At 47.5% G+C, this 17,575-nt stretch overlaps 2 protein-coding genes across 2 annotated transcripts in view; one reads left to right on the top strand and one right to left on the bottom strand.

The window, feature by feature from the left end:
• Window positions 1–13,356, top strand: part of LOC112983482 (tyrosine-protein phosphatase non-receptor type 11-like) — a 59,936-nt gene extending 46,580 nt beyond the window's left edge. Inside the window, exons 4-16 of the mRNA XM_064525502.1 lie at window positions 3,045–3,237; window positions 3,345–3,464; window positions 3,733–3,846; window positions 4,243–4,339; window positions 4,948–5,027; window positions 5,744–5,899; window positions 7,243–7,374; window positions 7,588–7,742; window positions 8,152–8,219; window positions 9,128–9,279; window positions 9,498–9,598; window positions 11,357–11,476; window positions 11,925–13,356. Of these exons, the coding sequence (XP_064381572.1) occupies window positions 3,045–3,237; window positions 3,345–3,464; window positions 3,733–3,846; window positions 4,243–4,339; window positions 4,948–5,027; window positions 5,744–5,899; window positions 7,243–7,374; window positions 7,588–7,742; window positions 8,152–8,219; window positions 9,128–9,279; window positions 9,498–9,598; window positions 11,357–11,441 (1,453 nt within the window). The 3' untranslated portion in view covers window positions 11,442–11,476; window positions 11,925–13,356. The remainder of the gene's footprint in view (window positions 1–3,044; window positions 3,238–3,344; window positions 3,465–3,732; window positions 3,847–4,242; window positions 4,340–4,947; window positions 5,028–5,743; window positions 5,900–7,242; window positions 7,375–7,587; window positions 7,743–8,151; window positions 8,220–9,127; window positions 9,280–9,497; window positions 9,599–11,356; window positions 11,477–11,924) is intronic.
• A 1,140-nt stretch (window positions 13,357–14,496) lies between these two features.
• RNF223 (ring finger protein 223) lies at window positions 14,497–16,903 on the bottom strand. The gene is made up of 2 exons (XM_026100625.2): window positions 16,793–16,903; window positions 14,497–16,451 (listed from the first exon to the last, which is right to left on the bottom strand). Exons 1-2 carry the CDS (start codon window positions 16,842–16,844, stop codon window positions 15,604–15,606), a joined length of 900 nt encoding a protein of 299 aa, XP_025956410.1. The 5' UTR covers window positions 16,845–16,903; the 3' UTR covers window positions 14,497–15,603.
• Window positions 16,904–17,575: the final 672 nt, after the last annotated feature.

The following is a 17,575-nucleotide window of genomic DNA, read 5'->3' as shown; positions in this document are numbered from 1 at the left end:
AGCTGCATGTTTCTGGGATATTTTTCCATAACTGCCCTGCACTCAGAGATGACCAGAAGCTGGCTAGGAAAAATTAGTGAGCAACTGATACTTGTGCAGTGTCACCATGTGCTGATAAGCTTGCTGTAGTTTCCAGGCAGCCTGGAACCTAAGCAGCACCAGTCCGCCTGCCTGCAAACAGCCCTGTAAGTGTAGTCCATTAGGTATATGGCTTTGGTTTTAAAAGAAACTAATCACATGCAAGTGACTTGTGTCTGCCTGTGGAAGGTTATGTAGAAATGCCCTCAAAAAAATCTTTCTCCATCCCATCTAAGTCTGTAACACTGTTCATACTGGTGGTGACACCCTGTTGTCTTACAGGGACAGGGATGTCTCTCTGACTCACTATAAAATGCAGCTTATCTCTGGTTGCTTCAGGATGTTTTCCCCCAGCCCATTAGTGACCTTCTTTTTACTGCTTCACTCATGGTACTCTAATGACACCTTCTTTCCCTTTCCTCCTCCTCAGTTTCCCCGGTGTCATATGCTGTGGCTGACATGGTGGGTTGGAAACAGAAATGGCAGGCAGGTGGCAATGCCATGGAAGGACCCTAATTACTCTAACTTTAGCAGCCAGGATAAGTCAAAGCTGCAGTCTCACTTCCTGAAATGGAGCAGAGGCACTCCCTTTCATGCTATCATGTGAGCCGGCTCAGCCAAGGGGCTGGGAAGTCCCTCCAGCTCATGTGCTCCCTTGCTGCCAGGAAGGTTTCTTTGCTCATTCTAGACTGCAGCCTGAAAAGTGGACAGGCAGCCCCTAACATCAGCAGAAGCTCTGGAAAAGTGGAAACCCCCTTCAGCTGGGTTTCCCCCTCGTCTCCCACCAGGGAAAGTCTGGTTTGGCAAGTAAGCTCTGTAAAGGTTTCTTTTCCAGACCACACATCTAATGGCATGAGGGAGAAGGGAGGGGAAAAAAGGGTCCAAGTCCTCTAAATAGATGAAATGACGGTGGTGTCCAAATATAGCAGGATGCGTCAGAATAGCAGTGTTTCCAAGACCCGGGCCTGAACAGCAGCCGCGTTGTTAGCAGGCTCTGAGGTACATCACCAGAGTTGGTCTGTCCTGCTCCCTGCAGCAGTAAAACTCACAGACCTGTGATCCTGATGCTTTCTCAAGCCTGCAGAAAGTGATTTTGCTCTTCAGAGGTCTTCCCAGTCAGGCTTGAAATGGCTGCCTTTTCAGCATGCCAGGTTGGAGATTTGAAATGCCCAACATCACTGACTGCTGTTCTATAAACTTTGTCCTCTTGGACGAGGTTGCTGAGACATGATGTGCTGCAATTACATTGTCCCTGGAATATTATTTTGCGTCCCTCTGAATTCTTGGCAGCTTGCCAGGCAAGCCAGTAGTGAGCATCTTCAAACTGGGATCCTATGACATCTGCTCAGGGCCGCTGCTGAGTGCTGATGGAGTGTAGGGATTGAAAGCTCCAAGGTGCAAAAAAAAAAAAACCAAAAACACCAAAACCAAAAAAACCCACCTTCTGCTTCACTCCAAACTATTATTTATATCTATGGAAGGCTGTTGCAATGTGTTAGACCATGAACCATTCCTGCCTTGGGTACCTGCTGTGCAGCTAGCTGAGACACATGTGGCTTTGTAGAGTTGCTGTGCAGCAAAGGCCAGGTGAACTGCTTAGCTTGAGGACAATGCTAATACAGCAGTGCTGTAGTTTGAGCTGTGGAGGGTATGCCAAGAAGGGGTTGTGTCGCAAGGCTGTTACAGGCTTCTGACCAAGCCAGCTCACAGGTAGCTTGCATTTTGCTGGGACTGCAGTGTAAGTATATCAGTAGACCAAGAGAAAAGATGGAGAGATCAGCTGGAAAACAGAGGCATGTCCATGCAGGATGTGTGCAGACCAAACGGTGGAGTAACTTACCCCCACTCCGTGAGACCCTGGAAGTATTGAGCACAAAACTCTGCTCTGCTCTCCCTGCTCCCAGTCTGTGGTCCCAGACCACCACTCCTCTTCAATACTTTCCTGCTGCTGCCTGCTGCCTTTGGGCCACAGGACCTCCAGGAACACAGGGCTGTTCCCGAGCGGTATGGTGGACTTCCAGGTAGGAAAGCAGTGGGGTCTGCTCTGCTCTCAGCCTTGCAGCTGGGTCAACAGGTACCACTGAGCAGCCGCTGAACCAGCCCTAGGTTGTTTGGGGGGAGGGGGGCTTCACAGTGATGGCCCCTTTGGAGTGATGTCTCTCTCAGGACAGCCTGCCTGACTCTGTGCCGAGCATGTTGTAATCACTATCTGCCAGAGCTGCAGCTTATGGGCAGGGCTAGAGTGGTGGGGAGGCGTCCTACATGCAGCAGAAAATCTGGTTTCGCAGCTCAAAGCGAAGGGACAGGGTTTTTCTGCTTTCAGTCAGCTAGAAGAAACAGAAAGAAGCCCCCCCTGCCCGGTACTTTCTGGGAGTCAGACCCTGAGCTAAGGGTAGTGACCTAGGAGGTGAACAGCACTAACTACACCTAGGAGAACGCTTCTGGGGGAAAATGGTTCCCAGCCCATGTCAAAGCATCTTGTTCCTGGTTAGCATTGTCCCTGCTCTGCATCTGATATTCTCTTACCATGGCCTGCTGGCTCCAAATACTCTTTTTTTCTTTAACATTTAAAAAAATAAAGGAAAACATAGCCACCTTCTAGTAAGGTCTTCCAGAATTACATATTTGGAACTTCATCAGGACCTTATCCCTTGGTGGACTCACCACAGATCACATTGTAGTTTAATATTAACATTTAACGTTTGGCTGGAGAATTGAGCAAAGTCCTGACACTTCCAGCCTTGGGCTGAAGTATTGATGTGACTTTGCAAAGTGTTGGAGGAAAGTCACTAGGGACCATTTCTAAAATAACCCAAGTTGGTGTGCTGGTGGGAAGGGCAGTCAGAGTGGGAGCCTAGAAATGGGTTTCCCATGAGCACCATCCCAAGCAGAAACTGCAGCTTTTCTCTAAAGGTCATGCTCTGTGCATTTCTGAGCTGACCTTGCTCTCCATCTCTGCTCTTCAGGTGGTACCATGGGCATCTCACTGGCAAGGAGGCAGAAAAGCTCCTGACAGAGAAGGGGAAACCAGGTAGCTTTCTGGTGCGGGAGAGTCAGAGCAAACCAGGAGACTTTGTATTATCGGTGCTGACAAATGAGGACAAGATGGAGACTGGGGACCGGAAACCACACGTGACCCACGTGATGATCCACTACCAGGTGGGAAATGTGCTGTCCTTGCTCTTCTGTGACAGGAGCTTCGTGGCTACCCCAGCTGGGAATTGCACGTTTGAGTCTCACTGTGTTTCTGTGATTCTCTTCTGCAGCCAGATGGGAAGTATGATGTGGGAGGAGGAGAGAGGTTTGACACGCTCACAGACCTGGTGGAGCACTACAAGAAAAACCCAATGGTGGAGAAATCTGGAGCTGTGGTTCATCTGAAGCAGGTAATATCTGCTGTAGCATACAGTCATGGGTTTTGGACTTTCCTACACTCCTGCAGGAGCCCACAGATCTGCCTCTGCTCTTTGAGAAATCCCTGCCCCCAGAACCTCTCACTGGCCATTTATTGGGATTGTCCAACTTCACAATTGGAAGAAAAGTCCCTGGTCCTACATTCAAGGTCTCGGGGATGGACCTAACTCCCCCCCTTTTTCAAGGGGAAAGTCCTCTTTTCATTATCGAAAGTGACTTCTGTCTTCATCTATCTTTCAGCCATTCAATGCCACACGCATTAATGCAGCCAATATTGAAAACAGAGTGAAGGAGCTGAACAAAATGGCAGATCACAGCGAGAAGGCCAAGCAAGGGTTCTGGGAAGAGTTTGAGGTACAGGATGCTGCTGTCCTACTTCTGCCTGTGAGAGATGCTTTTCTTATCTTCATGGGAGTATCATGGTTTTCCGGCCTGTGGACCCCCTCTCTACACTTTCTTCTTTCCTTATTTTTTCTGTTTAACTGATTTATTTCCCACTCCTTTTTTTCATTGCTTTTTCTCATGTCTGAGGCAGTTTCTCCCTCCTAGTACTGTGTGCTTTTTGTCCCCTACAGTAACCTATGCCTTCTGTCCCCCATTAATTTTCTCAGCAAGCTGCTTCCAGGTTTCCTTTCTCCACTCTCCTCTGCATTACGAAGCCAAGCAGTTAGCTGAAAAAGCCTCTACTTTTGCTTCTGAGTTCCTTTGTCTTCCCAGAACCATTTGGTCATATGTGCTCTGCTCCAATAGATGCTCCAGCAGCAAGAGTGCAAGCTCCTCTACCCCAGGAAGGAGGGACAGCGGCCAGAGAACAAGGCAAAGAATCGCTACAAGAACATCCTTCCCTGTGAGGAGACACTGATTTTGTTGTTGTTATAGTTCTGTTTTGTTTTCCTCGCCCGTATTTCCCGCAGCTTCCTCTGGGGTTAGTTAAACCTGCAGATCTTTCTGTTCATAGCTGAGTTGGAAGGATGTTGGCACTGTCCTGTTGGAGTGGTCCAGTTAATTCATGGCCTTCTCCATCCCCTTTCTATCCTGGTCCTTCCCTTTTGCCTAGGAAACTGGTAAATTGTTCTCCACTTTGTGTCGTGAGTCCAGATATGCTTCAGAGCTCAAGTTTAGTTAAAAGGTCATATGGAGCCAGAGCTAGAGCTTCCAAAGAAAACACTGGGGAACTTGAGCTCAGATTGGTCTAGGATACTATATATCACTATAATTTCCATCCAAATTACTAGACTGGCAGCATAGCTGTGAGTCAAGCAGTGTGGATACTGCTAAGTGTCATTACGAGAGCATTGCATTCCTTCTTTTGCAATAGTTACCCATGTGATGGCACGGTAAGAACCTTGTGCTGGGAGCCACCACAGATGCCCTGCTGTGCCCTCAGCAAACCCCATTCATGCTTCTGGTTACATCCGTGCCCCTGTTTTCACTGTGGACTCTGTTCTCATTCAGTTGATACCACACGGGTGGCACTCCGAGATGTAGATGAGAGCGTGCCTGGGTCAGACTACATCAATGCCAACTATATCAAGGTACTTGGGAAGGGGGAGATGATGTCTGGGGGCTGGGGGTTGCCTTCACCCCAGTGCAGTGTTTTTGGTGGGTGCATGCAGAGATAGTGCAAGTCTGAAGGGATCAGCCTCTGAGGAACCAATATGTTTCACTGGGTCCAGGCCAAACACTTGATTTTTCTATTGTGTCCCAAGGAATTCCACAATTGCACCACGTCCTGTTTGCCCTTGATCTAAGAATTCATCTCTGTTCCCTCCTTTCTTTACTTGTTCAGGCAATCCTAGTGGATTGACCCAGGCTCTCTGTCATTGACTATTAACTCTGAGGTCAAATTATAATTGTCATCTGTAAACTAAGAGCAGTTTGAAATTGAATTTCTAGCAATGCTGCTCCAGTATTTAAGCACCAACCTTTGGGAAACCTTCAGGGTCACTTCATTCCAGCCTTGTTCACATGCAGCTTCTGCAGCTGCCTGCTGGCTGGAGCCTGCTCAGTAATGTGTAGCACAACTCTTTATGAAGGTCTCTGGAGGCAGGAAGATCATTTTGTTGGTGGCTCTGAAGCTGGTGATGAGTGGCTTCTGTCCACAGGTCTGATGCTTACAGGAGAAAATAAACTAGCTCAGAAATCCTGCAAGGCAAGGCACACTAACTTTGCTGCTAAAGGCTGCACTAAGGGACTTCTAAATTCGTCTCTCTTGGATTGTTAGATTTTTTTTCTCTCTTTTGGTCCTCAGGGCACCCCTGAAGATGGCAGGAACTCAGAGCACTGCAAGATCTATATAGCCACCCAGGGCTGCCTGCAGACAACAGTGAATGATTTCTGGGCCATGGTGTATCAAGAGAATAGTCATGTCATTGTCATGACAACCAAGGAAGTGGAGCGGGGCAGGGTGAGCACTTGTCAGGCACAGTCCCCAAGCCTGAATGTTACCTGCTCCTTGCGCTGACCTGTTAGACGGGATGCAAGAACTAGTTCTGAAGTCAGGACTTCAAAACTGAAAGGGTGATGCAGCAACTGCTACATACACCAAACTAGGTAGTTACTAAGGGCTTATATTAAAATGTGAAACAGAATCAGTGATGAAATTAATCCTGGGCAGTCAACTTAAGTATATTATCCTGCCTGGACACTTGTATGTTCTTGCCCATAGTGACAGAGGACCTAAGTGAAAATTTCTCTTTCAGAATGGACTTTATTGCAAACCAGTGTCCTCTTCCACAAAGGAGCCACTTGGAGAGGACTGGAATGCTGGAGAAGTTTTTCCTAGATTTAGAAGGCCTAACTTTGCTTTGCCCTTGATAAAGCACAACTCTTAGAAAGAAAGCTGCTAGTACAAATGATGTTTAGTTAAGCTGTCTCTAGCTAGTTTTCATGTCACTTCTTCTGTCTTGCAATGTTGCTTTAGCTGTTCTTCGTGAAAGAAACATGGCACGTCACTCTGCACAGCCAATCTCCACAGCACCATAAGTATTAATGGGGAGTCCCTCATCTGACTTGCTTGAAAGCACTGGAGAATGGCAGGTGGCAGAAGAGAGTGAGGAAGCATCATTCTTACAGCCAAGCTGGAAAGTAGGGGGGAAGGTTGCAAACTGACTGCATGAAGGAGGAATATAATTACACAACCTGAATACATTTCAGTACAAGTGGGTTGGGAGAGGCCAAGAACACAATGGAATACCAGCCAGAGTCACTTACCAGAAGTACCATCCCCGGTAAGGAGAGGAGAGAATTATGATCAGCACTAGCAGTTTTGCTTAGCAATGAGGGCAGCAGTTATGTTTTCAAACAGCCTAGTGTAAAGATGAGCTGAAGAACCTTGCCTCTCCAGACACTCTGGGGTAGCTGTACTCACAGGCCTTGTTTTTTATTGTTAAAGACACCATAGCCTCCATGATTGGCGGGCAAGAGGGATATTGGCAGACTGTGTAGACCCTCAGGATGGGAGGTTTTGCTCAGGAGTTAAGGAATGACCAGACCAACAGCTCAGGTGCTGGGTGTCAAGATTGCCTTGGCAAAGCAATGCCTACATGAGGCTGGGGCTAGCAGAGGAAGGAGTTTTTCCTAAGGATCATTTCCTATATATTAGAATGGCCCTTTCCAGGACAGCTCCGGATCAAAGGAAATGCTCTGTGTATGGCCCTCCTTTAAATCTTTACACTGGGGGCTAGGCACCCCTTGAATGCAGCAGCTCCCCTGTCTTGACTAATGAGCAGCTCTACCGTGTCACTGCAGAACAAATGTTTCCGTTACTGGCCAGACAAGAGCAGCACCAAGGAGTATGGGTGCATCTGTGTGCGAAACGTGAGTGAGCGTGAGGCCCAGGGCTACTACCTGCGAGAGCTGGAGATCTTGCGGACAGATAGGGTGAGTACTCTGCTGCTGTCTGCCCACCATACTGAGAAAGGACTGGTGCTGGGACCACCAGGGGAGGGAGCTGTGGCTTCCTTTTTATCTAATGGTCTCATCACTTAGGTTCTGGGCCATTTTACACCAGCTCTGCTAATTAGAAAGGAAGGAGAAGCCTGGTATTAGTAGGAGTGGTTTTCTGACCAAGCAATGGGCCTCTGCTTTCTGCAGGATGAGCGTCCCAGACTGGTGAAGCACTATCAGTATTTTAGCTGGCCAGACCATGGGGTGCCCAATGAACCAGGAGGGGTGTTGAGCTTTCTGGACCAAGTGAATCGGGCACAGCGAAGCATTCCAGACACAGGGCCGATCATAGTGCACTGCAGGTACGAACCAGCGGGCTGTCGGCGGGGGGATAGGGGCAATGGGGTGGGTGATAAAAATGTATGTCTCTTCCTTTTCCTTACATCTACAGCTGGGTTGTCACATGAGCTGATGGTGGGCAGTTGAGAAACAAACATGCTACAAGTATGCGTGTATGAAAAATGTAGCCTTCCTCCAGAGCCTCACTGGTGAAAAGACAGGGAACAGCAGGCCTGATCTGGGGTTGCTGGCTGCGATCAAGCCTACTGGACTCTGATTTCCTAAGGGCTCTGCCTTTGGCTCAGTTCTTCCTACAGGAGCCATTCGAAACCTGCTCAGGATGCACCAGGCTTGCAGCTGAGTGTGAGAGCTGAGCTGACCTGCTCTGAGGAAAGTCTCCTCCTGTAATGATTTTTCCTCTTCTCTCTCCAGTGCTGGAATAGGACGCACAGGCACCATCATAGTGATAGATATTCTGGTGGATATTATTCATAGGCAAGGTATGGATTCCTGTTTAATAGCTTTCACTCTTTGCCTTGCTCCAACTGGCTATACACAACAGCAATATGGTGTAACCCTGCTCTTGTGCACTGAATTAAGTATCTCCAATCAGTGAGTTTAACAGACATAGGCTTGGCCTGAATGGGGTAGGTGGGGAGCTGTTGTATTGTGCCTAGCCCACTTCGCTCTGGAAAACACTTTCTTCATCTGAGAAATGGAGCTCTTTCTCTTTGTTAATGAAATGTGAATCCCTTACCGAATGGGTGTGTGCATGGATAGCCTTTTAGCAAGGGAGATGCTCTCTGTGACACAGCCGAGGAGAGTCTTTCTATTGGCATTAGTGGGGCCAGGATTTCAAGGTCTCCTTGAAAACCCTTTCATTTGGTTGGAGTAGGACAGGAACTAACATATTCAAAAAGGGTGAAACCTCAGCAGCCATTTTAGAAATGATTCCCCTAAGCCCTTCTGTACAGAAGGGCTGTGACCCTTATCTGAAATGCCGGAGTTACTGCAGAACTCTCCATGGTAGTTTCCAGGGCCGGTCCAGGAGCCTGTAGGCAAGTGGTCCCTCTTCTGCAATGGTTGTACCCATTTCTTAAGCTGTCCAAGGGTGGTTAATCTGAATCTGTAGGAAGTAGGGTTAGAACAGATCTAGTTTCCATCCCAAGCCCCCGCTCCAGGCAGATCAGCCCTGTCTCAGCCATTCTCAGCCCAATGTGTTCTGGGGGAAAAAGAAAAAAAAAATCTGGGCAAAGAGGTGCATTAAGTCCTTTGTCACAATATTCCAGCGCTTCACTGACATTGTGTTCAGTGAGATACTGAAAGGCCTTTTCAAAGCTATCTTAACAAAAAGATCTTTTCAACCTCATTCCCACTCCCAAAATCTCACTTTCTCTCTCTTGAGCAGGTTTGGACTGTGATATCGACATCCCCAAAACTATCCAGATGGTACGCAGGCAGCGTTCGGGCATGGTGCAGACAGAGGCACAATACAAGTTTGTTTACATGGCTGTTCAGCAGTACATTGAGGCTGAACAGAAGAGATTGGAAGAAGAACAGGTGAGTCCTGTTCAGCTTGGCTGGAAAACCAACAGCAGAACTTGACCTGTGCCAAACACCACCACCACTCCCACTTTCTTATTAGAACTCAAATAATGCCCTGAACATATGAAAGTAAATCCACACCTGCTGTTCCCCAGATGGCATATGGGATCCATTAGGGTCGTCTTCTGTCTCTGCTTTGGGTAGCTTTTCATTGTCTTTGCTTTGTCTTTCAGAGGAATAAAAGGAAAGAGCGAGACTACTTGAATATCGGATTTTCTCCTATGGAAAAAGGCAGAGCCAAAGGGCAGCCCCCTTCACCAAAGGCCCAGTCTGTGTAAGCTGAATGTGTTTGTACTAGAGCTAAGAACTTCTGCGGCAGGAGAGAGAATACCATAAGCATAGTCCAAGTGTTTATCTTTTGTTGGCCTGCCTCTCACATCCCTGAACCCTGAACACTTTCTGGCTATCAGATGAGAATGGCTAAAAATAAACAGATGATCCCACCTTGTTGTCAAAGGCGGTAACAATCCATCTTGCTTGTGCTAAACTTTTGCGGCAGCTTTTGGAGGGGAGAGGAGGAAATAGATCCTAGCCTTCAGTGTCTAGTCCCCTTCTTCCTTTGCCTTGGAGAGCGTGTGAGTTGCTAGAAAGTGAAGTCGGGTTACTGCATTGAAGGAGTTTTACAGCAAAATACAAAGGAAGAAAAGAAGAAGAGAATAGAGGGAGGTGTATTGGCTTGTATCCCTTGTGGAAAGGGAGTGTGTGCTAAATGGTATGGGTTCCTTATATAAGCAGACATAAAATACTCCAAATTGTACTTTTCTCTCTTGCCCCAAGTAACGGGATAGCAGTCAGTGATGCGGAGGGCGTTGTAAGTTGAAGGTGAGTGGGTGGGACATGTCATTTATATAATATCAGAGCTTTTGGGAACCATGAATTACTATGGATTTGAAATAAAGAATGGCTAGGCTAGGCAGGAGCAGAAGAGTGGGTGTTTAAGTGGAGACAGCAGTGCTGTCTCTGGGCTCATATGGGAGCTCAGAATGAAAAATCCAACTGAAAAAAGGGGAAAAAGGCAGCAAGTTCCTCCCTGGGTGGTAACTGCCAGGAATGCTGGTGCCGTTCTCCGTGTGCACCGCAGTGCTTGGGGTGCTCAGAGCTGCCCTACCCTATGTGGCAGCCTCAAATAATCACCAGGGGATTTGTACCTGAAGAGGGAGAGTGAAGCCGGTGGCTGGGGCCCTTGCAGGGCTCGGGACGCTGCCGCCGGGGGAGCCAGGAGAGGGCAGCAGGAGGCAGGAAAGGCCCTGCTTTGCTCTTGTGACACCGCACAGAGCGGCACAGGCAGAGCTGCGCTGGTTCCTGCAGCGTATCAGTGACTGGAAGACCTTGCTCTTATGCAATGCAGGCTACACCTGGATCCTTCGCGGGCATTGTGAACTTTCCAACTCCAGCTGGATCTAACCAGTTGGGATCTTCCCCTCTAGACTTTAGGAACTTTTCTGTCCTGTTTAAAACACGCAACTTCAGTTGAAACTGGAGCTCTGAGTAAAAGAGGACAGGGTTAGGGTTAGGACTGCATGGGCCTGAGCCAGACAAGATGGGCTGAGTATTGCCCACTCCATATAACTGTCAGCTCAGCGTTGGATGTCAAATCCTCTTCAGGGGTGCTTGCATCTGGCCTTTGGAGCTGCCCTTTCTAAATAAGGCCTATCTGGAAATGAAAACAAACTTCTCCTTTTGCATTGGATTCTGAAAAGTACAGGGAAATTGGATAGGTAGAGAAAGTAGGAATAGGAAATACCATGAACTGTAACTGCTGGCCCTGCAGAAATGTTGCATCCTTGACAGGCTGACATGTGGAGGAAGGTTCAGGGCTTCATCCCCAAGCTGTATTTAAACCCAGGAGGGACAGCCCAGGTAGAGGGAGAGAAAATAAGAATAGAGAACAGTGTGGGTAATCCTTTACTTTCCTATCTACGTGGCTGGGGAGGGAAAAAGGGAGCTTGGCTGGCCCATTACCCTGGCCCTGCCTCTGGGAAAAGATCCAGAGCAGTGAGGATGTTAATAACAAGGCTTTATTTCTTGACAGGGTTGATGATGAGTCAGCTTCCGTGTATGAGAACCTTAACATCAAAAGCCCAAAGGTTTCAGGGATGAGTAACACAGGGCGATAAAGGAGCCGGAGGTGAGCTGTGTTGAGTTTGTACAGGTAGGAATGCTTCCCGTGATTAACTGAGAGTGTCTACAGTCTATTTACATTGCATTTGACCCAACTCCTCTTCAGCTCAGTGTATGCAGATCTTAGAGACTCTGCCTGCATCAGGGAAGTCAGCTTATGCTTTGAAATTTCAGCAGAGCCTAAAGGCATGGCTGTGGTCAGCTGCTGATGGGAGAAAAGGGGGAAAAAATGAGCTAATGAGACCTAGTTAGGAAAATGCGTTCATTTTTAAAATGTTACCATTTCTGGGGGAGAGATCTGTTTTTTGGAGCATTATGTTAGCAAGCTGTCAGACTCTGAGAATGAGACATGTACTACATATACAAACAAGCAGGAGAGACTCCACATGCTGGGAAGTGTTTCAGCTTTGTGCCATGTCAGTGCACTTCTCCCGGTTATAAACCATGCCCTCCCTCTTGCTTCTTGTTTTGGAATGCAGGATTTACAGTGTTTACATCCACCCTTTCCAAGTTTTGCCACTGTGGACAATTTTTTTTTTCCTGCCCTATCTTGCCTTCTCCAAGCACCTTGGATTCAGTGAGGAAGTAAGAAGTTGACTGCATCTGAATGAAGCAGAGCCTACGCCTTAAGAACACGCCTCGCTCCAACTTATTCATGAGATGGTATCCCGTTCTCCCCTGTATTAGTAGGGTGATATTTATGTGGAAGTGCCTCTGGACATTCATAGGGCATCAAGACTCAATTTTAATTTTTTTTTTAATTTAAGATTCTTATTTTTTACATTGAATTGTTAAAAGGAATGGAAATGATTATTTGCTTAAGAACGTTCCCAGGGTTGCCCACTTAGGGCATTAGTAAAGTGTTAGTACACTTTAATGTTTTCTTTAGGTCAATCATTTCTAAGCTAGAAGTATTTTTAGACTAAATCCTAGAGTAACTTTGCTGCCAGTGAAAGTGAGAAATAGAGAGTATTGCCTGGACCCAGGTATTTGCACCTCTGATCCTTCTCCTCCGCACACTTTCTTTTGGCTGTACCAGCTCCAGCTTTCTATGCAACTTTTCCAAAACATACAAGCAACTCCTGCTGCTACGGTACAGCAGACGAATGTGCGTGCACCTGAGAGTCTGCTAGCTGCTCTGCATGTTGGTTTCATAGCAGAATTGGGAGACAGAAATGAGCAGACATGAGTCTGAATGTTTAGGTGGGTCTGAAATCCCACTTAGCTGGCAGGTGCCTGAAGAGCAGGAAAGCAGCTTTGACCATGTGCTGTGCTTAGCCGCCTCTAGCAAATAATACACCCTAGGATACTAGGCTGAGCTGTTTTTGAGATGGGCCCCTCTAAGTTTGATGCAGCTTTGTTATTGCCTTGCTGCATGACCTTTTTTCTCCTGCAACTGTATGACAAGGCAAGTACTGGGTCTGCTAAGTAGGGGTGCTGTAAGAACACTCACAATTTGACCAGTGCCATGAAGATGAGTGTGTTGCTGAGTATTCCCCTTCTCTTGATGATTCTTGACTTCTGACTACCAGTGCTTCCTGCTATTCCAGCCTTCAGGCATGCAAATAACTCTGCCAAAGAACCCCCTTTCTGCAGGTTTCATTGTTTTCTGAAAGTGCTCTCTGGGGGGAGCCTTGGGTCTGAGTACTGGTGTCCATACCTCCAGAGCATGTGGGGGCTCATGTTAAAGTCATTCTGGGTCTCTGGAAGTGAATGGTCTTGCTGGCCCTCTGCATGGTCAGGGGCATTAGTGCCCAGAGTGCCAGCTCCTAGAGTGCTGAGCAGAAGGGATAGAACAAAAAGCACAATGATATACCTTGGCTGTATTTCCTGGCTGGCATTCCCAGTCATTTGTCACAGGGACAGGAAACTGTTTATTTTTATTGCACTTTTATTAAATGTTGAACATTCTCAAGGCTTTTTACTTTCTTTTTAAGTAGTTTGCTCTTTGGGAAAGTGACTGACTGACAGCTGGTGTGGACAACAGGGCATCCTGAATGTCTCCCATCCCCAAATGCGACTGTTCAAAGCCTTGCTTTCATTTACCTTGAATCTTCGTTTTGACTATGCACAAGTGAGAGGTTCAGCTGTGTGATAGCTAAGCCCTCAACCTCTGTTTTCAAGTACACAGAGTAAGAAGGGGGAGTGAAGAGGGACAACCCCCCCATGAGGATGCTTTGATAGACTCCTAGGAAAAGCCCCTGTGGCCCTTGATTGTCACCACATGCATTAATTTTTATAAGGCTGTCACACTGAAGATGTAGAGAAACTTATTTCCCTTTCCCCTGCCCTTAAGTCTCACCAGTGGGAGTTGAAGGGGTAGCCAAGATGTATGTAACAAAGCACTTCAGCTCTACTAGTATCAATTTGCTGGACTTAATCTCAAATTCACCTGCTGTAAAATGGAAGTGCCTTCTCTGCCTTAAGCCTTGGTGAGTCACTTACACCAAGAACACACTTCAGGTGGTGCTGTGAAGATATTCTGTGTAGTAGCAAGCACTTGGGAATGGACAGGATGATACAAGTGAAAATAACTGTCAAGGCCAGTGACTTTGGCAGAAGTTGTTACAGGGGCTGGAGCAGTTTCTGCAGACATGTGGCTGGCACAGATAATACCTGCCTGCAGCTGAATATCAAAGGTATTGCAGATACAGCACATGCAGCAGCTTTCCCCAGAAGTTCTTCATAGCAACAGATTTGCTGGAAAGTGAGTGAGACTGGAAGCATTTTTCAACCAGCTGGGATGAAGTGAAAACGTGCAGTCTTTGTGGCTTCTCATTTTTCAGGTCAAATCAGGTAAACACAGGGGAAAGTTGTACCTGGAACAGCATAGCCTAGGTGATGGTACATACGAACTGACAGGACAAAGCTCTCCACTTGTGAAGGTTTATACAATACTGGGACAGCTGATACACAAGACCAGAGTACACACATGCCACCTACTGTAGCTACCATGGTCTAGGAATGCAGCTAGGCTCAGGACTGCCAGCTGAATGCCTCCAACAGCAAGTAAGAGGGGAAACATGAATTGCTACAAATTGACACCTTGCATTATATAAAATGTAATTTAATAAATACAGGTATAGTACTTGCATACAGTACTGTCTTACATCCATGTGTTAGAATAAACAAGATATAATAATTGTAAGCCTTCTTGTTCATGAAGACCTTTGTTTAATCATTGCCAGAAGGTCACTGCATTAAATAAAAATATAGAGTAAGCAACTGGCCTGTATCTTAATACTGACACCCTTTAAGGTCAGGAGGGCAAAGCTGTCAAAAGATGGAACTTGTATCATTTTGGCAATGGTTTCTCTATGGGAAGTGTGAAGTTCACTGATTAAATAACACTGAAACTTGAGGGGGAGGTTTATACTGCTGTGTCAGAGTGTGCCTGTAAAGAGCTCACCCCCATTTTCAAAAGGAATTCACTTCCCCTTTCCAGGTAAGGGGCGAGTGCTTTTAAATAATGTCTTAGAAAAAAAACCAGCAGCCTGGCTACCCTCTTCTGTTCAGAATTTCAGTAGTGCTTTAGCTCATCAGGCAGCTAACACAACTTGGAAGGTGGGTAGCAATAACAGATCTACGTTTCAACAGCAGAAGGCAGTGTTCAGCGCTGCCAACATTAAATAACACAATTGAAATGTTTCAAGTATGTGGAATAAGATTGGTTTTCATCTGTTTATATGTATTTATCTTCCCAAACCCAGCTTCTCAGGAATAACCATGTAGATCCTTCAGTTTGCAAAAATAGCCCTTTATTCCCTGAGGGAGCTCACTGTCATTTGGCATCCAGCCAAGAGAGCATGAGCCATCTGTGTCACTCTTTAAAACCAGTCCTAGAAAAGTATCAGTTGCCCATTGCATGGGTTTTCAAGGTTTCCAAGGAGAGTGAGGTAACAGGAAACTGAGGCAGGTCCTTGAAGCATTACTGGGCTGAAGGCAGTTTGGCAGGCAAGCATTTCAGCAGAGCTGCACAGAAGTGGATGCATGTGTCCACCTGCAGGCACAGAGCAAGTGTGCAGAGCAGACCATAGGGCCTGCAAGAAAACTAAGGAATGTTGTCAGGGCAGTAGGTCCTGTTCCTGCCTTCCTGACATGCTGTGCTGGGAGGGAGCTGACAGCTCTGCTAGTGGTTAGTGAGGGGCTGCCTTGCTGCTACTGGAAAGGCAGTTGTGTCACAGGTGCTGCTGCTGTGGTATGTTTAGGGGGAAGATACTCTGGCCTGCTTATTGCAACAGTTCTTGTGAAGCAGCGGAGATTCCCTGTCTTCAGGGCACATTGGACTGGCCACAAAATGATGCAGAATAGGATGATGATCAATGCTGAGAGAAGGACTATGCGTTTCCAGTCATCGCACATGTCACAACGGGAGAGCCTCCCAGCTAATCCTGCCGGAGGGGCCTCTGGAGCTTCTGGCTTGCTCATGGCAACATCGATGGAGATGCACGAGTCTGGATTCTCAGGGTCTTCAGATGACTGGCGGCAGCAGAGCTTGGTCCCTTCCATCCAGAGCACCTTCTCCTGCTGGAGTTCAGGGGGCAGCGTGGCAAGGAGCTGCTTGCTGGTCTCGAGTGCTGGAGCACCCTCCAAGGGGATGCTGGTCAGCTGTCTGCAGAAGGGGCAGGGAAGCTGGTCCTCTGGTTGGTTTGGGGGCAGCCCTGTGCTCAGGCGAGCCACGCACTCCAGGCAGAAAACATGGGAGCACTGGAGCAGCTTGGGAGTCTTGAAGGTATTGTCATAGGTGTTAAAGCAAATGGAACATTCAACAGGGGAGGTGGGCTTGGGAGACGTTGGGTTTGGAGAGCCTGGCTTGTCAGTTGGGGACCTCACCTTCCTCTTGCCATCTCCTGGGGAGGTGATAACAATGGGGCTGATGGGGATGGGAATTTCACTGGGAGACACAGGGACTGGGCTGGTGGGAGAGTCTGGTGTGTTTGAGTGCCATAGCTGGGTGAAGCACGACATGACGGAGCCTGAGGAAATAAACAGAGCCCTGGGAAACTCTAGAAAAGAAGAAAACCACAGCTTTAGTTTCAAATAATGTGAGGACATCCATCACCAGGCCTTTATTTAACTCTTTAAAGGGACCAAAGAGCAAGTTCATAGCTTCCACTGTGTCCTGAGCCTGAGAGAGACCCTGCTAGAGGTGAGAATGGCACATGCAGCCTATTTGAAGTTGCATGGTGAAGGCAAAGTTAAATGTCCTGCAAAGGAGCAAGCAACCAGCAGAGATTCACCATCCAGCCAAAGCCTTTTCACCAGAACCACCCTGGCATTATAGATGGGTGCTGTCTTCCCCAACACATGCCTCCCTTTGTGCAGAAAAACCACAACAAAAACCTACCCCGGCTGGTGCTTCCCAACACCTGAGAAGGGAGAAGAGCAGAAGACTCCATGAGGTCAAGTAGGGACCTTGCTATGGCAGTCTTTTAGTCTGGGAGGCACTCAGATATTATCGTGGCAGCATGAGCAAGGCCTAAGAGACAGATAACACTATTCAGTTGTGGAGGCAGTAGAGGAGTGAACCTCTCCCCTCTCTGATGTGCTCAGAGAGCTTTGTGCATTGAATCACGGTTCTGTATGCTGCCTAGTGGGCAAGTGAGGCACCGTCCAATGATACTGTGTGGTGCTGTCTAGCCATAGTGGGATCTGAGCTTCCTCATGTCACAGCAGGACACAAGGAACGTGAGGAAGCGCTAATGCCTTGCAAAACTTGGTCCATCCTCTGCCCTCTCTACACCCAAAGAGCACAAAAAGCATCTCTACCGTGTCACCATGACACAGCAAGAAAAGCAATGTTGGCGGAAATGGCCTTGGGTACCAGAGCAAGGGGAATTCTCCACTATTTCCTTGTTGCTCTGGTTTCCCTAGGGAAGCACAACTCTTCCTTGTCCTCAGCCCTGGCGGAGTGCCAGCATGGCCCAAGCCTTGCTGTGTGCTGCCACGTGCTTTCTGCTTTGTGATGGTGTGCAAGTAGGAGCCTTGAGCTGAATGGCTAATATGTCAGTTCCAGCAAATTGGTTTACAACTGAGTTACTCCAGCCTTTGCAGCACTGTGTTACCTTGAATTCCAATTAGCTTAGGCTAGAAATGCAGCTTCGCATGCATTCATAGCAGTCATCCTGTC

The sequence above is a fragment of the Dromaius novaehollandiae genome, chromosome 24, assembly GCF_036370855.1.
Source record: "Dromaius novaehollandiae isolate bDroNov1 chromosome 24, bDroNov1.hap1, whole genome shotgun sequence".
Taxonomy (NCBI): Eukaryota; Metazoa; Chordata; class Aves; order Casuariiformes; family Dromaiidae; genus Dromaius; species Dromaius novaehollandiae.
This window is presented reverse-complemented; position numbering and strand designations above follow the sequence as displayed.